At 36.6% G+C, this 19,682-nt stretch overlaps 1 protein-coding gene across 2 annotated transcripts; it reads left to right on the top strand.

Annotated features, from left to right (window-relative positions):
* Nucleotides 1-6,866: 6,866 nt before the first annotated feature.
* LOC119767625 lies at nt 6,867-16,833 on the top strand. Of its 2 annotated transcripts, none has more exons than XM_038256583.1 (3): nt 6,867-7,095; nt 15,896-16,179; nt 16,701-16,833. In XM_038256583.1, exons 2-3 carry the CDS (start codon nt 15,917-15,919, stop codon nt 16,816-16,818), a joined length of 381 nt encoding a protein of 126 aa, XP_038112511.1. In that variant the 5' UTR covers nt 6,867-7,095; nt 15,896-15,916; the 3' UTR covers nt 16,819-16,833. The 2 variants fall into 2 exon arrangements, with proteins under 2 accessions (XP_038112511.1, XP_038112510.1); XM_038256582.1 differs by having other exon boundaries at nt 15,844-16,179.
* The last annotated feature ends 2,849 nt before the right edge of the window (nt 16,834-19,682 follow it).

Genomic DNA, 19,682 nt, shown 5'->3' with positions numbered 1-19,682 from the left:
CTTAAAGATAAAAATTGGGTATATATGATATTTGGCACCGTGAAAGAAGAGCTCTTTTTGACATTTTCCCAAAATATTTCATCGGGGGTTCTAGAGCAACTTTTTTTATGTTTTTTTTCGGTTTTAGGGATATTTCTTCAGAACAGTCGCTGAAAATCGATGGGAGACTCTAACTAACTTTATTTGACCAATATTTGGCATCCAATAAAAAGTTTTCGAACCAAATTTGTCAGATTTCAAGCATTCTTCGAAATTACCCCAAAAGTCAAACTTTGTCTGTTGTCAAAGGTTGCCATGAGTTTTCAGCTGACTTTTAGGAAAATATTTAAAACAAACCAAGTTGACAATCAAATGAATGAATGAATGAATGAATAATTCTCATACCCGCCGGCAGCTTGGTCCAGTTCACAGGTGTTCGCTTGATCAAACAGTTCGTCATCTTATGTTCAGTAATCTGTACACCCACGTACATATATTTTTTGTACGAATTTTGTTGTTACAAATACCAGTGCTTAAATCAAAAGAATTTTCCCATCCCATCCCCAAAGCAACGGAAATTTGTAACGGGTTTAGGGATACATCACACAGACGCCCATGTTTAACCGTTACGACATTAAGGGTATGGGATGTCGCAAAATTAATAAGCATACTACCCATAGCCGAACCTTCAACACTCTGCAGAGTGCCGGCAATCGAACACTCACAGCGAACGACCAGGGTAGTACCCTACCGCGTGTTTAGTTATATTGGCGTGGTTTGACTTTAGTGGCGTGTGTGTAGGCTAGAGTAAGTGAAAGAATATTTGTATTAATAAAGAAACGGGTTCACCAAATCTGGTATCCTTAAATCCCAATCTTCAAGAATTTTTCAAATCTTCTTCAAACAGAGTAGCTGCCTACGTCCGACTTGATTTGAAGATGTCACGATCATCATCTCATAGAATCTGCAGCGACGACGTCGACGTTTCAGCCAGTTGACCAGAAGCACCTTCTTAGATTTCTGGTTACGATGATCGAAGCGGGACCGGAACCACAGGGATATTACTCTCCATGGATGCTCTTGGCTGCCTTGCGGTATCACTTCAGAACCGACTTGTACTGCTACAAACGCCAAGTTTCTGCCACAAGAATCACAAAGGGCCTTCCAGTAAACACTTCTACTGGCCATCATAGAGAAAGAGACTATGGCATAATTATTTCCAATTTAGAAGAAAACACAGTTTGCTACGATCAATGACAAATATTTAAAACAAACCAAGTTGACAATCAAATCAACGAAAAATTTCATTTCAATTAACTGATTTTTACCGCGGTGGTTAGGCGGCTATAATCACCTGCCACTCACAGCAAAGGAGAAACGTGATTTTATCGCGCAACAAGCAAAACTCAATTCCGAAAAATAAATAGTGATTTTCTCCAAAATTTCTAGATTAAATCCCTATTCAAACGATGAACACCGCCTACTGAGTTTTTTTTTATGATTCTTATAAAATTATTTCCACAAATTTCAATACAACATGATATGATTTTCATGGTTCAATAAAATATTATCACCATAAAAATTATCTGAGTAGGCAGTGTTTATCATATGAAAGGTAATGAAATTTATTTGAGGAAATTGGGAATATCTTTACTAATATTGAACCAAAACTGATACTTTTAAGGAAATTGTTAAGAAAACTGTTCTCTAAAATGTGATTTTTAGCGACTTTTTTGAAGAAATATCCCAAAAAATCGGAAAAAGGTAAAAAAAAGTTGCTCTACACCCCCCGACGAAATATTTCGATATATTCCGCCAAATGTCGGGAAAGAGCCCTTCTTTCACGGTACCAAATATCAGACATAACGATTTCTGAAGTTTGTTCTACAAAACACACCGTGATGCCACTGAAATGTGTGGAAAACGGGCACTCTTAACCAGGGCGAGCAAAGCAAAAGACCGAGAAATCGACAGCATTGAAAGAAAGAAAAAAGGTTAGAACGTGCTAATCGTGTAGATTACCCTGGATTATGTGACAGGTAGGTCCAACTTCCACCTAATAAATTTACGATTTTAGTTAAATAACTCAAAACAATTTCCAGTAAACACTTCTACTGGCCATCATAGAGAAAGAGACTATGGCATAATTATTTCCAATTTAGAAGAAAACACAGTTTGCTACGATCAATGACAAATATTTAAAACAAACCAAGTTGACAATCAAATCAACGAAAAATTTCATTTCAATTAACTGATTTTTACCGCGGTGGTTAGGCGGCTATAATCACCTGCCACTCACAGCAAAGGAGAAACGTGATTTTATCGCGCAACAAGCAAAACTCAATTCCGAAAAATAAATAGTGATTTTCTCCAAAATTTCTAGATTAAATCCCTATTCAAACGATGAACACCGCCTACTGAGTTTTTTTTTATGATTCTTATAAAATTATTTCCACAAATTTCAATACAACATGATATGATTTTCATGGTTCAATAAAATATTATCACCATAAAAATTATCTGAGTAGGCAGTGTTTATCATATGAAAGGTAATGAAATTTATTTGAGGAAATTGGGAATATCTTTACTAATATTGAACCAAAACTGATACTTTTAAGGAAATTGTTAAGAAAACTGTTCTCTAAAATGTGATTTTTAGCGACTTTTTGAAGAAATATCCCAAAAAATCGGAAAAGGTAAAAAAGTTGCTCTACACCCCCCGACGAAATATTTCGATATATTCCGCCAAATGTCGGGAAAGAGCCCTTCTTTCACGGTACCAAATATCAGACATAACGATTTCTGAAGTTTGTTCTACAAAACACACCGTGATGCCACTGAAATGTGTGGAAAACGGGCACTCTTAACCAGGGCGAGCAAAGCAAAAGACCGAGAAATCGACAGCATTGAAAGAAAGAAAAAAGGTTAGAACGTGCTAATCGTGTAGATTACCCTGGATTATGTGACAGGTAGGTCCAACTTCCACCTAATAAATTTACGATTTTAGTTAAATAACTCAAAACAATTTTTTTATAATCTTTCATCAATTTTTGATTTAAAAAAAAACCATTATTTCGATGATATAAAAAAATGATCAATCAGCTACCCAAGTAACCACAAGCACTAAATCGGAACTGTAAATCAACACTAAATCATTATTTCCATGTTTTGAGCCCCTAAAATGCAAATTATAATGTTACTTTAGAGTTCTAACTCTATATAAGCTTTGGTTAAAGTTTCAAAACTTTGACAATTCATGTAACTCTAAAATAACTTTATATCAACTGTTCGAGTGCTTCATTAAATTGTAAACAAAAGCGACATTGAAATATTCAAAGTGTTGATTTTGGTGTTGATTTTTTCGCCTAAACTGTGATAATGATGGGTAAGCTGGTGATAAACTGCAGTGGAAATTATTTGTTACTAAAACATTATTGAACATTTTCAGCATACTCCCAGAATTCCGGGCTTTCCCATCGACTTATCCTAGGTGAAAGTACAAGACTACAAGGCTAGTCTACGTGTGACGGGACGAGAACCATCTCAGGCAAGAAAAAACCGGCTGCTGCTTAAAATCCAATAAATGGTGATATGTGATCAAGTTAAAAGTGATTGTGTATTGAAAATGTTTAAAATAATAAATAAATAGCGATCAGAGAAAGGAGTTTCTAAATTGATTACTCAGGTGCACTTTTGGAACGATCTCTGGGGAAGACAACATCGACAATTTTCTTCGATGAAAAGCGTTTTACTTTACAGAGCAGTTGGTTAGTGCACGGCATCATAATCTTGGAGTTCATCACAACATCATCACCGACCGACCCGGACCCGGAGCAGCAAATTGGAAGAAATCACAAAAAAAAAACACATAAGCTTTGGTAGCGCGCCATCTGAACTTGAAAAAGTTCACCAATCAGATATGCAACAGATGGCGCGTTGCAAAAAGCTTTTTCTTCCTTTTGACATTTTTAAGGTGCTTTTCCAATGCACGTAAACTCTATATCCACTGTTGCAGTCGCCACTTTTGGCTTTAAACTCACTTTACAAGGGAATATAGAGTTATGTGACTGTAAATAGCTTACTTTATATTTTGATATAGAGTGGATTTAATGTTAAGTTTAAGAGTCCCGCGGTTACTTGGGATATATATCAGCTAGAAAACAATCTTCTACAACAGAAAATACAACCATGTTTCTGGAAGCGTTTAAGAGCAACTTTTTTAGGTTAGCAGCTTTCTTAGGTATTTTTCCCCGTTGTGCTGCTGCTTCACACCTTACAGGTGTCAATTGTGATGCTTGGCAGTCAAAATAATAGAAACTTTACGGCACTGGATTCGTTCTCGTTTCCTGGAAGGATGAGCACGTTTTATGGATTTTTTTAAAACTTATTCATTCTTGGCTGGTGCCTAACTTTTTTTGCATCTAGAAAATTGTCTAATCTAATCAAATCATACCCTGGCAGAGCCATCCTTTCGAAAGTATCCTGGCGGAGGTCGGGGCGATTACTTCCAACATCTTTCTTTTTTAAACGGCCAGGCCAACTGCGTAAAGTTAACCGCAATGATGATTCGTTAAGATGGATTGAGTTTGAGCACGAATGTTTAAACAACAATACAGTTCTGAATCTTCTCACGTTCCTGTCCTCAAATTGTTATTGAAATGACCTCCGTTTTGTTATCCCTACCTGCCCGGGTGTTTTTGATGTTAAAAGCGAGTAAGCTGTATCTTTTTTGAGGTCTTTTGAATCATAAGGCTGCACAATTTATCATTTGCGACCTTTTTCAATGTTTCTCTAGACAAATATCTTAAAACACGTCGGCTTTTTCAAGCTTTTGAAACATTGGGAAAGGGAGGTTTTGTTTTTTGGCATGGTTTAATTTATAGATGACGAGGCGATGTAGAATGAAATATTTTGCCAATAAATATCAAAAACGGACTCGAAGTAGGTATTTGAAATCTCAGGTGTTTATCATTTTTATGTTATAGTTTCAATTGAAATGTTTTTTTTTTTAAATTGTGTGATCTTTTTGTTTCAAATACTTTTTTTGGATTTAAGTTGTTTTAAAAGAACTAATACGTTTCGACACATTGGACGTAAATGATCCTTTCAAGCAACAAATATAGCTGAAAATTAAATTATTATTTAAAAAAAAATTGCAAAATCGATTAAAATTTATGTGTGATATATGTATTTATAAATTAAAATTTTAAGACTTGTCATGCCTTCTTACGCCCACACAGCAACAATGTTGTAATCCAGCGGCGTGTAAAAGGCTGGGGTGTAAAATAAAATTTGCATTATTTCATGAAATTCTATGTAATATTATCAGTATGGGAAACCTACTTGACCGAAGCTCAAGCTCATATATGCGTTTATCCTTTCCATGCTATATCGGCTTGATGGCCGAGTGGGCTTAGGCGCCAGTCCTAACTGTTGATGCTGGGTTTGAATCCCCTCGGTTGCAACTTTTTTTTTGTTTATAGAAATGTACATGCAGCATGTAATATAATATGTTTAACAAATCTAGATTTTTTTTTGAATAGGTCCTATAAACAAATGGAAAATATTGTTTATAGGACATTTAAAAAAATCTCTAGAAATAATAAACATGTAAATTATAGTCCAACGGAATAGCCTTACTACATGTGGACCGCATACATTGAAACCACGCAAACATTTGACATTTGGGATGGTACTGCAAGCAACAAAAACAATGTGTGAAAATTGAACATCTGAATGGAAAATACATTTACATCAACCCAGTTGTTTTGCAATAATTAATTTTTTAAATATCTAAGTAGTGGAACAGCTTCTAATTCCAGTACTTTTACATTCAATTACAACTCATTAAAAGCGTTTTCAACTGAAATTGAGTGAAAAATAGCTCAATAAAAAGTGAGCAAGCAAGTTTCTATCCATTTTTTTGCACAATAAGTTGTTTAAATTGTGAAAATCAGCAAATTGGATAGAGTTACGAGCAAGTTCTTAACCAGCCAAACATACGAGAATTTCCCCTATTTACGAAATTTGTTTTTTAGCAAAACTGTTTGTCAAAACGCAAAAAATAACTGTTTATACATCAGAAATTCATAAAAAATCATAATATTTTTTCTTGCAATTCCGTCGTGAAACTACTTACTTTTCCTGTCATTCTTGAATGATGAAAAAGCCTACTTTTCTGTACCAAAAATAACAGAATCGAATAGTAACACTTATCAAAATAAATGCTGAAAAGTTCTACTTTGGGATGATGCAAAAATTTTTGTATGGAACTCGTTGCAAAACTTGATTTTTTCAGCACTTGTCATATTTATCCAACTCAGTGAACCTCGTTGGATAAATGTATTGACTCGTGCTGAAAAAATCTTCCTTTTGCAACTTGTTGCATAAACTACTATTATTGAACCCAAAATGTATTTGACATTGTTTTCAGATGATAAGGCATTAAAGTTTTAAAGTTTTCTACCATTGGTAGACTACCAAAAACAATGTTGAAAGGAAGGGAATTATGGAAAATATTTTTCAACACTTTTGATTTCAATGCGCCGAAGGTGCTCTGGTGAACTGTTTAAAAAAATAACGAGAAATAAATCAAATACGTTAAAATTTCATATTCAATTGTATCCTTTTGTGACATGCAAATATTTTTTGTTTCATCTTGGTGTCACCACTGCCAGCTTGTTAAAATAGCTTTTAATTATTTTCCAAATCATACCCCAAATTGCGCATGAATTTTGATTGTGCTTCCAAGAAGTGAATACGTGGCAACAATAGCATAAATGTAAGCCTGTGCTAAACGATCACATTTCCAAGAATGCGAATGAAAAGAATAAATAGGACTTTGATAACCGGCACCCCACTGCAGAACCGTTTCAATCCACTCGCCGAGCTTGAAGCATCTGGATCATCAAACTTTAACTTCTCACAGAACGCGTGTTTTTGGTTGTTAATGATGTGGCATTTGCCAAGGTTGCAAGTTCCGCAAGTGGTAATTGAACTATGTTGCGTCCTGCTGCTTGTGGCAGAAGTTGTTCCTTCGAGTTCGGCAAACGACGGCCATTTCTACCGAAGGCCAGAATATCGTGGTGACAGCATGCGGCAAATTGGATGGAATAGGTAATTAGTTACGGAAAAAGTTCATCAACACGAACAAAACCAGTGGACAGAAAAAAAAATCTTTAACGCGATTCATGTGGTAGAACGAGTTATAAACACTTTGAACATATTTATTTTTTAATTAAAAGTGTTGCTTATTGTAGAGTAGCCCGGGGCAAGTGTGAGCACCTAACAAACATCGTTCTGGTTTCTGCTGAAAATGAACGAAAGTAAGTTGTATCAATGAATTACTAGACTTAAAAAATATGTGGCTCGAGTTATAGGCAAAATCTGTAAAAATGACAAATACGGTGTCCGGACAAGAGTGCGCATTAGGGTGGAATCCAGCTATATGGGAAATTTGAAAATGATAAAAATCCAATCAGCAACACATTTTTTGAGTCCCTTTTAGGTTCCCAAAAAACCTCCCAAAATTTGGTAGCGATTGGTTAAGCCCAGTCGGCCTGGGTTCGATCCCAGAAGGTCCCAGTGGCAAATTTTGAGACGAGATTTGGCTGACCACGCCTTCCGTCGGACGGGGAAGTAAATGTTGGCCCCGGTCTAACCTAGTGGTTAGGTAGTTAGCTCAGTTGGACTCACAATCCAAAGGTCGTCAGTTCGAATCCCGGGGTGGATGGAAGCTTAGGTGTAAAAAAAAGGTTTGCAATTGCCTCAACAATCAAGCCTTCTGTCACCTAGTTTCGAGTAGGAATCTCGCAATCGAGAACGCCAAGGCAATGCTGTAGAGCGAATAATTTGATTTTGATTTTTGATTATTTGATTGGTTAAGCCCACAGTATGGTGCTAAGGTGCGTAGAAAAAAGATATAGGGTTTTCAAAAGCAGTGTATTGAAATAATCAGTGAAACTCGTATTTTTTGCCAACATTGCCAAAGGAACCAGAAAATACAAAACAAACATGATTGTTCTTATATTTAGATGAACCTTACGTCAAATTTTTATGAAGAAATGTTCAGAAGACATTATTTAGTAAATTGCACCCAAGTTTCCGCTTGACTTGGCAGTGTTAGCAAAAAGTATGATTTTTTTCGAGTATTTAAAAAATGTCGCTCAATCTGTAACTTTTGTTAGATGCGATTTATCATTACACTGTATTCGAGAGAGTTGTTAAGGACATCCAGGGCTATACTTCTACGATGTTAGTTTCATGAAAAAATAAATAAAACATGGATTTTATAAGCTAAAAAATATGGAAATGTTACTTTCCCCATAGTAATTTCCACATAATTTTCATTCGCTTTGCGCCAATCGTGAGCTGAAAAATCAATTTTAGATTCCACCCTAGTGCGCATTGGATATTATTGCTTCTTTATGAACTATTTAACCTATTTTAGTTCACGGGGTTGATTTTAAATCAAAATACAACATATTCAAAGATAAATCAAAACTTATTGCTAAAAGAGGCATATGCAACAAGACGTTTAATGTTTCGATTATTTTATATTTCATAGTTTCAACATGTTTTTGTTACGAATCAAGCAATTTCAGTATTTTTTTTTCTCCATATAAATTTGTATGGGAAAGTTAAGTACGCACACTTGCCCCGCACACATTTTTATTTTTTGATTTTTGATCATACTACAATTCGAAGAAACAATTCAGTGAATATATTTACACGTATTTACCCAAATTTCCTCAATTATCTAGCTGCATGCTTTTAAACCTTTTTCAAACATGAAATTTACCAACAAAATTGCATAAAATGATATTTGTCCGCAAAATAAACACGCATATTTTTTTCTAATTTTGTTTTACACATGAATTGTATGCCAGGCAAATATTGATTATATTGATTTTTTATTGCAATTAAAGCCAGAGCAGGGCCAGTGCGCACACTTGCCACGGTTGACTCTATAGCAGTTTGTATAGAGATGTAGCTTGCACACGCTTGAAACATTGACGGCTATGAAACAATTTTAACGAGAAAATGCCTTTTAGTGAACGTTAACTAGTCTGCCAATCATTGAGAAAAAGGTTGTTATGCTGAAAATTGAGCTCCAGGTGGCAGAGAATGCTTCAGGCTTCTTCTGAAACAAAATGATCAGAACGACAATCCAATCCACAACGCCATTCCAATCGACCAATATACCATTTGAATGAAAAGTTTTTTACTTGAAGAAGTAATAATCACGATTTTTGAACGAACTCTTAACTATTCTTTTTTTTTATCGGTACATCGGGCCTCAGGTGTCTGCACCATGCCTAGCGAAGACTGAGTGGACCAGATCATTTGAAATTTTTTGGAGAAGACTCTCAAGAGTCATGTGCAAGCTGAGCCAGATTGTGAAGAAATATAAAAACAAATATTTACTTTTTTCTTGCATAAAAATATAGAATTATACCAATGATTAAAAAAAAGCAATTTTATCAACAAGGTGTGAAACATTGAAGAACCTGTTACTTTTTAAACTTTTGCCTTTCTTACAAAGTTTTTACAAAAGTAAGGTTTAAAGTTTGCTTGTGGAAAACTCAGAAAAAGTTTGCATTACTCAGAAATCTATGAAAACTTGTGCGCGGATTAGGAATTCTTCCCACAATAAAATCCTAGAGAACCTGGAGCTTATTAGAGAACGGCCCGGCCATCTCTAACGAATTGTCAGTATTGTCAGTTTCTTTCAAAGGTACACGCCGCGCGGCATTTCAAAATATGCCATAGACCAAGGAGCTGGAAACTCTAATATTACTTAGGAATACTGAGTATACTAACGATATTCCAGTATACTTGTTAGTGTACTAACCAAAAAGCAATAAACTGTTAGTATATTAAAGATACTCTCAGTATATTGGTAAGTATACTGGCGATATGTAAAGGAAATAATAAGTATACTAACATATATTTTGATATACTGGTGAACATAATAAATATAGCTCTAAGAGTTTCCAAATCTTGCCATAGACCTTGTTGCCAGCGATTTCTGCACTTTTGGTGCAATATAAAACATACCTAGCAGCAATGCCGGGCGATTCGAAGAACAACAAAAACAAAAAGCGCAGTATGGGATTTGACAGCACGCATTTGCTGAAAGTGCGGCGCGTCGTTTCGAGGCTGGTTTGCCGCGTGTCTTTTTCGGGGAAACGCGCAATATCAATCGAAGCACGACAACTGTCAAATGGAGGTAACAATCGAGCAAAATCCTTCGTCTTTTGCTCGATTGGTACCTCCGTTTGACATTTCCAGAGCTTCGATTGGTACTTTTGGTTACAGCCATTCTCTAATAAGCTCCAGGCTCTCTTTAAAATCCCATTACAAATTTAAAGGTTTTGATGCGCTCTTCCGATTTAATTTTGGCTCTTAAAACGGAACTCAGAGCCTGATTTTGCGAGCTTTTTTACGGGAAAAATTGAGCGATATCTGTATATGCTGTTGATAACACCGGCCAACAAAATTTCTGCGCAGGCTCAACTCGAGGGTTCTTTTATGTCGCTGTTTGTGTGCTTGGGTGAGTGGTTATTATAACTTATTGGACATCATAAGTGCAGTGCTTCTGGGGACGCGCAGTCCTGTTTTTTCGCGATAATTTTCATCGTAAATGATCGTAAAAATTTATTCCAACTGTCATCGATCGATTTTATGAAGAGTAAAGCGTCAAAATAGTAAAAATATACTGATAAGTGTAGCCCATAGCACTACTGCTCGGCTGGCACGCGTTCGATAAAAAAACTTTTTAAATGATCAATTATCTATCTTTCCGCAGCCGGCTGCCTAAGATTTAAAATTTTCAACCGATAAACAAAATGCTCATGGTCACATCACTGCCACTCGTGAATCCTGACCTCATACCCATCTACTAACTCCTCAAAACTCATGTGATACTTTGTCGGAGAAGCAGTCGATTGGGCGGTCTCTATCACTCAAGTATCGGACTAACATTCCCATCCACTTCCCCGTGACCCTACCACTGGTCGTGGCCGGCGCCGGTATTGATCAGCATGATAGGGGCCTTTGAGAAGTTGCGAAGCGAGGAAAGATAGCACCCACTTATCTTCCACGGCTCGTGGATGTAACTTCTGGAGGTCCTGGTCAATAACGGAGTAGCAACTGCGGGTGGGCACCTATGCTTATGCTTATACAAACTTTGGAGGAAAACCTTTCGGCCCTGCCTAAATATTTTTGAAAAATTCAAAGTGTACGTGTTTCTGGAGACCCCAAATTTCATGCTTCCCCTCGAGTTGTGAGAATAAAGATTTTCCCACTCGCGAGCGAGAAGAGAACTTGTAGTCCTTTGCTCTCCTCACTCGGGCTCGCTTTTTTGCTCGCGAGCGTCTCGTGCTAGTCATTCGCTCCAAGATAGCAATTTGTTTTTTTAGGGTATGAATGCGAAACGATACGTTGGTAAAGAGGTGTAACTTCTTTAATTGTGCTTTTTTTCGATGCCAAATCGTTTTAATTCTCACTCGCGGGCAATTCTTCGTCGCGAGCTAGCCCATTCGCGAGCGGAGGAGAGAACGGGGAATCGGCGAGTTGCTCTAGGCAGCTCGGAGAGATGATTTTTTTCTCGTGAGAGTGCGAGAATGCCAACACTGTTTGTAGGTCAGTGTAATTGGTGCCTTCCATCATTGGAAAACCGCTTGTAAATCCCACAATATTTATTTTTCATTTTTGTAGCCGTGTAGTAACATACGAGAATTCTTTCATGGATTCACAACACATAAAACATTTCAATTAAACGATTGCAAATATTTTCCACATTTATGTTGCCCACACCCTCCCCCTTCCCTCAAAAATATCTCGAATAATCGAGGGCCCGCGGCGACGGGATTATAAACGCTACCGAACCACTTTTTCAATGCCGCGCCATTTGTTAACCAACATCAAAAGTTTTGCACAAAGAATAAAAAAACTTTTTTGTTGTGCTATCTCAAATTGCAATAAAGGCCAGGACAGACGTTTTACTTCCACATCCAATGGAAGGTTGTAGCAGATCGGAATCAAACCTCAGATCATCCGCATACAAAGCGGAATTGCACCAAACTGGAATGCTATGCAAAAATGTTATTTAAAAAATCGCCAACTGCTAGAATGTGCGGTTGTCTCTATTTGGAAATAAAAAAAAAGTCAAATTTGACTAGCACGTTTACCTCATCTCACGACTTTCGATGGAAAGTGAAGACTGACTGGTCTCAAGTGGTTTTGTTTACTCGGTGAAATGTGTGAAAAATGGGCACTCCCAACTAGGGCACGCTCAGCGGAAGAACGAGAAACGGGCAGCAGTTGAACAAACAGGTTAAATAGTGCTAATAATAGATTGCTCCAGAATCAAAACTATCGTACTAAAGTTATGAGTCATACGATGAAAGTATGTTTCTAGAGATGAATTGATTTTTACTTGAAAAACAAGTCAAACATTGCCATAATTAGTACACCCGTAGAGTGAAAAAATAGAAACATAAGTTTTATTATCTGAAACTACATATACCAGATTGCCATCACTACATCCTCATCCCTTAAAATTTTGAAAAATTCAGATGAATACATACCTTTATTAAAAAAAAAACTTTTAAATAATAATTACAAATATTTTGCATCGACCATGCTGCCACACATTCTATCAAAAATTTGTTTAAGTCAGAGGGAGGATTTAAACATAAAAAAATCAAGAGCAATAAAAAAATAAATTATTAACTTGAATTCAATTTAGAAAGCATTTCCTTGCGTTTTCCATCGTTATATTTAACTGAGGACCATTATAGAATGAGTAATTGTCTAGCAACTCACTTAACAGTTTCTAAGATACCTCTTCGTTTTTCGAATTTAGCTCAAATAGTCACATCACTTAAAATTTTCTGAATATTTATTCAAGCCAAATGAATCAAATATTCATTAATTTCATTTCTCTAGTTTGTCGAAAAAAAAACAAAAAAATAGCATCATTTTAATATTCTCAAAGTGTCATGATTTTCTCAATGAACATGATTTTGAATCAAAAAATGGAATGCATTTTCGGAGTCTTTGGACAATTTTCTACTAGGAGAAGGTAAAATTAATTTGTAAATAATTGATATTATGTGTTTTGGAAACATAATTCGAAATAATCTCCTAATTTATAGGCATTTTCACTAAAACGAACTTCATATAAAATGTGAAAACTATCTATTCTTGCTTCGATTTCAGTATAAAATGCCATATGAATCGATAATTTTATAATCAAAACTAGTTTTAACAAATTTCAGGCAAAATTCCGACCTTTTAACAATTATACCTTAAATTCATATGTATTTTGTTTAAAAGCTTATAAACTTAATTAACTAAATATAAACATTGATTTTTTTTATCTTAAAACTGTATCAGGTACTTGAGTGATGGTACATTTAACGTACAAATAAAGTTTGATCATCTTAAATATGATTTTAACAAGAAAAACTATTACTATCAAAGACACCCCGGAATTTAAACCAAGATTTTTTAACGTAACTATTTTTTTAAACACTATTGAAAAAGCTTTTTTCCCATAAAAGTAAATGGACTTTGTCTGGCCTACCCCAGTACACGTTTTAAAAATAATAAGCTTCGGAAAAACCTTACCTGTTGGAAAATATTCCAAAAACAAATTGAAATCCTTTCAAAGTACCCCAGTTTACGGTACCTCAACATGGTATTGAAATGGTTTTATTTTGTGGTATTATTTTACCCTCGGACTAACATGGTTTGGCATTGTTGTGGGGTCCCGCATACAAAATTTTGGTATTATTTCGGGACCCGTGGTTTAGGGGTTTGCGTGATTGCCTTTGAGGGCCTCGTGGCGCGGTGGTTAGCGGCTTCGGCTGCCGATCCCTAAGATGCTATAGGGCGCGGGTTCGATTCCCGCCTTATCCTCCTGGCCTTATATCGGATGGGGACGTAAAACGTCGGTCCATTTGCGTAAAAGAGGTTTTGGGTGACTCACCACACATAACCTTCGGATGCCTAGAAATGAGCAGAAACTTGCAACAGAGCCCACAAAAGACCCGGGGGTCGTTAAAGGATTGCTTTGCTTTTGTGATTGCCTTTCACCCAGTCGGCCTGGGTTCGATCCCAGAAGGTCCCGGTAGCATTTTTCGAGACGAGATTTGTCTGATCACGCCTTCCGTCGGACGGGAAGTAAATGTTGGCCCCGGACAAACCTAAAAAGGTTAGGTCGATAGCTCAGTCCAGGTGTAGGAGTCGTCTCCTTAGTTCCTGTCTCGGTGGAGTCGCCTGTAGGCAGTTGGACTAACAATCCAAAGGTCGTCAGTTCGAATCCCGGGGTGGATGCAAGCCTAGGTGTATAAAGTGGTTTGCAATTGACTCTCAACAATCAAGCCTTCGGACACCTAGTTTCGAGTAGGAATCACGCAATCGAGAACGCCAAGGCAATGCTGTAGAGCGAAAAATTTGATTTTTTTTTTCACAGTATTTTACCGTCTATTACTGGTCAACCAAGGGCACATCTTATGTTGTGTGAAATCTGACTTCTAGTAATATTTTTAGGATTATTTTTCTCTTCTGGTATGTTGTTGAGCATTGCAATCCAAACAACTTTGTTCAAGGCGAAAGTAAGTAAAGTAAATCTTTCCCTGTTCCTGAGGGGAACACCCGTGAAGAGTATCGGGGCCGGCATTTACAAAGCGGATTCAGTGACAGTTTACTAATCAACTTAATGTTAACTTGTTAAGGTAAATGTTAACATTCCATAGGTTGTCTTCCAAAGGTGTCGTGGTATGGTCCAGTTTGTGACGATACACTACCTTCCCTTTACTAAGCAATCGAATCCAGAAGGGAAAAGATCACCAGTTGTGTTGGTCCAAGCCAGGATTTGAACCACTGGGCTACGTGGCTTGGTCCGACGACTCCAACATTTAATCTAATATTATACGCCTTCGGGGGCAACAATATGAGCCATTTGGAAATTTCGTGATTTATGGGCACCCCCTGCGCAATTTTAGAACTTATTTAAGAGAATGGTGAGGCAACCGCCCAATGGTGCGCCATCCTGTGCACGCTTGTAATCTTACCCTAATGAAATTGGAAAATTGTTCAACTTTGTGTTTTCCCATGGATTTTTCTCCGCTGATGGAGTAGTACGGGGCATATTGGATAGCTTTTTGTTCAGCCAGAGGCTGACTTCGAATTCCCTACGTTGTGTGTTGTTGTTGTTGTCCAGACGCGTAGAATCACCAATTGAATAGAAATAAAACAATCGTTTGAGTTGACTGCAGAGCCAACCGTCTTGGACGGTGGTCAGCGCGCGAAGAGGTAGAACACATGTTTATTGTTCTCGAAAAGGTACAGAAGTAAAGACACATGAGACGGGCAAAAATACCGTCTTGCTCGAACACTAAATAATAATATTTCTGACAAAATCGGACAAACATTTTTTTTTGCGAAAATAGTAAGGTTTTAACCCTAAAAATGAAACATTGTTGATATAAGTCTATATATCTATACAATCTACATTAAATTATCTTGACTTGGGGTAAATAACAACCCCCAATTAAAAACTAAATGAAAAACTAACTTTAACACCAAAAATTACTAAAAATCATTTTGCCCCACTACGGGGCAAAGGTGCGCAATTTTTTTTTATCAGTTGCCTGGTTCTCGGGATGTAAGCGATTTGAGGGTACCATTAGGTAAATACAACGAATCACAAATATTGTATGGTCACCGGCGACAGAATGAATGTTATTAGGTGCGCACCTTTGTCCCACTCTACACTACAAACAAAATTTAATTTTGAGAATTCCACTCGAATGAGTAAAATGAAAAAAAAATTTCTACCATCATGTCTAGCCAACAGTATCCACCTGCTGTCGAAAGCTTAGGTTGGCTTCCCAAATTCCAGCCCGTACAAAGCAAACCATTGATGCGTATGGACTACGGCTACTATTCACCCACCTCTGTCTACGGTCCCGTATATAACCGCCCCACGTATCCAGATGACAGCGTTCTGGGATATCGTTTCGGTTCCCCATGGCAAAACAACTTCAAGCGAAGAATGCTACAATCATCATCAGCACCTCTGTTTGGATACGATTCTGGCCCCAGCAGTGGCTACTACTACCCAAATGCAGGCTATGGTTACGGACAACCAACGGCACTGGCCTGGAAGCATTACGGAAATAGAAGGTAAACGTTCTTACTAAACATACGTAAACTTATTTTTCGAGAGTAATAAAGTCATACTTTGATTTTTTTTGTTTTCTTGTATCAATGTATAAACCATTTTGCGATACTTTAGAATATTCTAATATTGATTTTTTAGCTTTTTAGGTGTTTTGGAATACCCCTGACTCAGCACAGTTTCAGCACAGCTCAAAAGCAAAAAATAAAAATTTAGGTTACGTTGGAAAAAAAATTCGCAAAATTCATTTTTGGCATTGTTGATCGGACAGCCTGTAACAGTTTAATTTTTAAACTCGCGATATCTCGGAAACTTTTGTGATTCATGCGTTTACCCAGTTACGAAATGTGCTAGCAGAACTTGTTCTGTCAGAGTTCTGCTAGAATGGTTCGTATATTCCAGCTAGAGTTGTAATCTGTAAAAAAAATGCCGGAATCCTGGCTCACAACATTGTTGACGACTGCTCCCCAAAAACTTCAATCAATTGTTTTCGTTATCCTTTTGGTATTTTTTTCTCTTTTAACAGGGAGGATTTCACGATGAACGGCGACGTTTGGAGCAGTGCCTCAACCACAACCACTACGACGCCACGGCCGCACAGGCCTAGAAAAAGTAAACTTTTCGTGGCAAACGTTTGGGGATGATGTATCTTTTTTCAATAAAGTGGATTTTTTAAATACGAATTCAAAAGTTCTTAAAAAGCACCTTGATTTTATTACACAATAATATCACAAAATCGTGTGCGTAGTAAACCACATGAAATCTTTTTTTTTTTTTTTTGGAAAACTACACTATGCAAATGGTCGTAACGCTTGCTTAGAGCTTATCCTAGACTTTTTACCTTGCCAAAAAAATCAAAATTGTCTCTTGTGCGCGGTGGAGATTTGAGCGGCCGGCCATTGACGGCTTTCATGGTGGTGAGAATCTGGTGCAGGTGGAACTGGTTATATTCTCAGTTATGAATTCTTAGAGGCCTAAAATTGAGTTTAGATTGCTGATATTATTGTTCATAACGATAAAACTTATTTTTCTGAGTACAATGACCCTTTGTACGATCGCAAAGGATATTTCAATCAATTAAAAAAAATACTTTGCGGCCCTTCTTGACAAAAAGGCCCTACTTGGCAGCTCGTTCCAAGGGGACCATAGTTGATCCTGCGAAAAAATGTTGTCTTGTCAATTTTTTTTTGCATTAAAATGAAAAAAGTGACTAGAAATAGTTTATCGTGTTTTTTATCGTTGTACATAAAAATTAACATAGGGCTTTAGGACCCTATGGACATAGCGAAATCCAGTCTGCAATCAGCTAAAATCACCGTCTCCAAGCAAAGCGGTGCGATAACGCCATTCGGTTACGAGTACAATTGTCTACTGATAACTGAGATTCCGTAAATCGTTATTTACAAAACCTATGGAACTAAAATTTCAACAACATTTAAAAATCAAAGGTTGAGCATTTCAGTGCACTGTACAGCAGGTTGGTCCAAATTTACTTTTTCTAGTAACTTTATAAAAAACGTTACTTAATCCACCCTAAGGTGGTTGGTGCCTTCCTCACACTTAGATCCGGACAACGTTCTCATCATAATATGTGAAATCCGGCCTCCAAAAAGTGCATAAATAAAACCTAAGTGCTTCTAACATTTGATAGGGTTATCAGATGTGCAATCTATTGAACTCGTTGCAAAGGTCTTTTGATTACCTATCCAACGAAAGGTCGCATTATAGATCCAAACAACGTTTTCATCAAAATATGTGAGATTCGGCCTCTAAAAAGTTTATAAATAACACTTAAGTGCTTATAACTTTTGATAGGGTTGTCCGATCTGCAATCTATTGAACTCGTTGGATGGGTCTTTTGATTACCCATCCAACGACAAGTCGTATGATAGTCGAAATATATTAGATCCGTCCTCTGAAAAGTTCATAAATAACACTTAAGTGCTTATAACTTTTGATAAGGTCGTCAGATCTTCAATCTTTTGAACTCGTTAGAAAGGTCTTTTGAATACCTTTCTAAAACTGTATAACATGACGAGATTTCTTACAAAAACCACCCTTTTTACAATCTTCCGGACTTTTGCTGAAATCGTTTTTTAGCATAACTTTTGAAGTTTTTAACTAAACTTTATCATTATCAATAGTGACTCATGGGACCCCTAGACGGATCAAATAAGACTAAAACGATCCAAATCGGTTCAGCCAGTGCCGAGATAATCCAGTGCAATTTTTTTTATCAACATCCCACCACATACACAGACATTTGCTCAGAATTTGATTCTGAGTTGATATGTATACTTGAAGGTGGGTCTAGGAGGTCAAATTAAGAATTTCGTTTTTCGAGCGATTTTATAGCCTTTCCTCAGTAAGATGAGGAAGGCAAAACGAGTGTCCGGATTTCAAATCAGCTATTGTCAGTGTCCGGGATTCGAAGCACAACAAGTCATTTTTATTTTAAAATTCAGGTGAAAAATGGTTATAAAAGACATATTTTGCATGAATTCTCTGAAAATGGACTGCTTTTACTACATCCTGATTATATTTATGTAACTCTAACTTATTACATGATTTTGTGCCAGCAAAAACAAAAATGATATGCTACGGAATGATACGGTGTCCGGATTTCGAATCATGACGTTACCTAAAGAAAATCGGCCGATTTCGACTATTTTTATTTTTTGTGCCTTTTCGATGACCGAAGAAGCCATTTTGTCATTGGTTCAGCCATATAAGCCATATGAATTTGGAAGCTGTCCATACAAAATATTCGAAAATCTGTAACTTATGAATGAACTTTCTGATCAAACATTCAATATTACACCCTTTTAAAATGTTAGTCTTGGTTTAAAAGTTTTGAAAATATTTTTTTCGAAAAGATCGGAAAATTTCACGAATATTTCATATTTCAACATTGAAAATCGGACCATTAGTTGCTGAGATATCGACATTAGAAAATAATGTGTTCTTTGGGTGGGATTTAAAAAACATCAATTTTCCTGTTTTTAAACCTTTGCATGGCAATATCTCAGCAACTCAGGGTCGTATCAACAAAGTTCAAAAATGCAAAATATAGAGAATTTTCTCAGCTTTTCAAAAAAATTTTTTTTCAAAGGTGGGCAAACATGCATGTATAGATATAAGCTAATTACATTGCTCATAACTGAACTCATAATATTTTTTCAGTGTAGTATAGTAACCTGGATAGTAAATTAGCTTATATCTGTAAGCTCATACATCCAATTGAAATGTGGTCAAAGACAAACTTATGGGAAATTGGACGAGCTTTCCGTTAAACATATTTTCGAGACTTAAAAATCAAGTCGGTCTTATAGAAATTTGCCAAAAACCATCAAAAACCCTATTTTTTCAACATTTTTATTTTTAAAACCGCTGTAACTTCACAAGGATTGGACTTAGGACAATGGTCAGTATGGAGACTTGTCTGAAGAATCGATTCCCGTATTTGGTTTTTGAAAATTTTGATGTTTAGAGCACTTTTCAATAAAAC

Source organism: Culex quinquefasciatus, chromosome 2 (assembly GCF_015732765.1).
Source record: "Culex quinquefasciatus strain JHB chromosome 2, VPISU_Cqui_1.0_pri_paternal, whole genome shotgun sequence".
Lineage (NCBI taxonomy): Eukaryota > Metazoa > Arthropoda > Insecta > Diptera > Culicidae > Culex > Culex quinquefasciatus.
This window is presented reverse-complemented; position numbering and strand designations above follow the sequence as displayed.

Coding starts and splice junctions, on each gene's coding strand:
- LOC119767625 (XM_038256582.1), top strand. CDS start 6,929: ATGATGTGGCATTTGCCAAGGTTGCAAGTTCCGCAAGTGGTAATTGAA. Junction 7,096..15,843: donor CGGCAAATTGGATGGAATAG/GTAATTAGTTAC, acceptor CATCATGTCTAG/CCAACAGTATCCACCTGCTG. Junction 16,180..16,700: donor AAGCATTACGGAAATAGAAG/GTAAACGTTCTT, acceptor CTCTTTTAACAG/GGAGGATTTCACGATGAACG.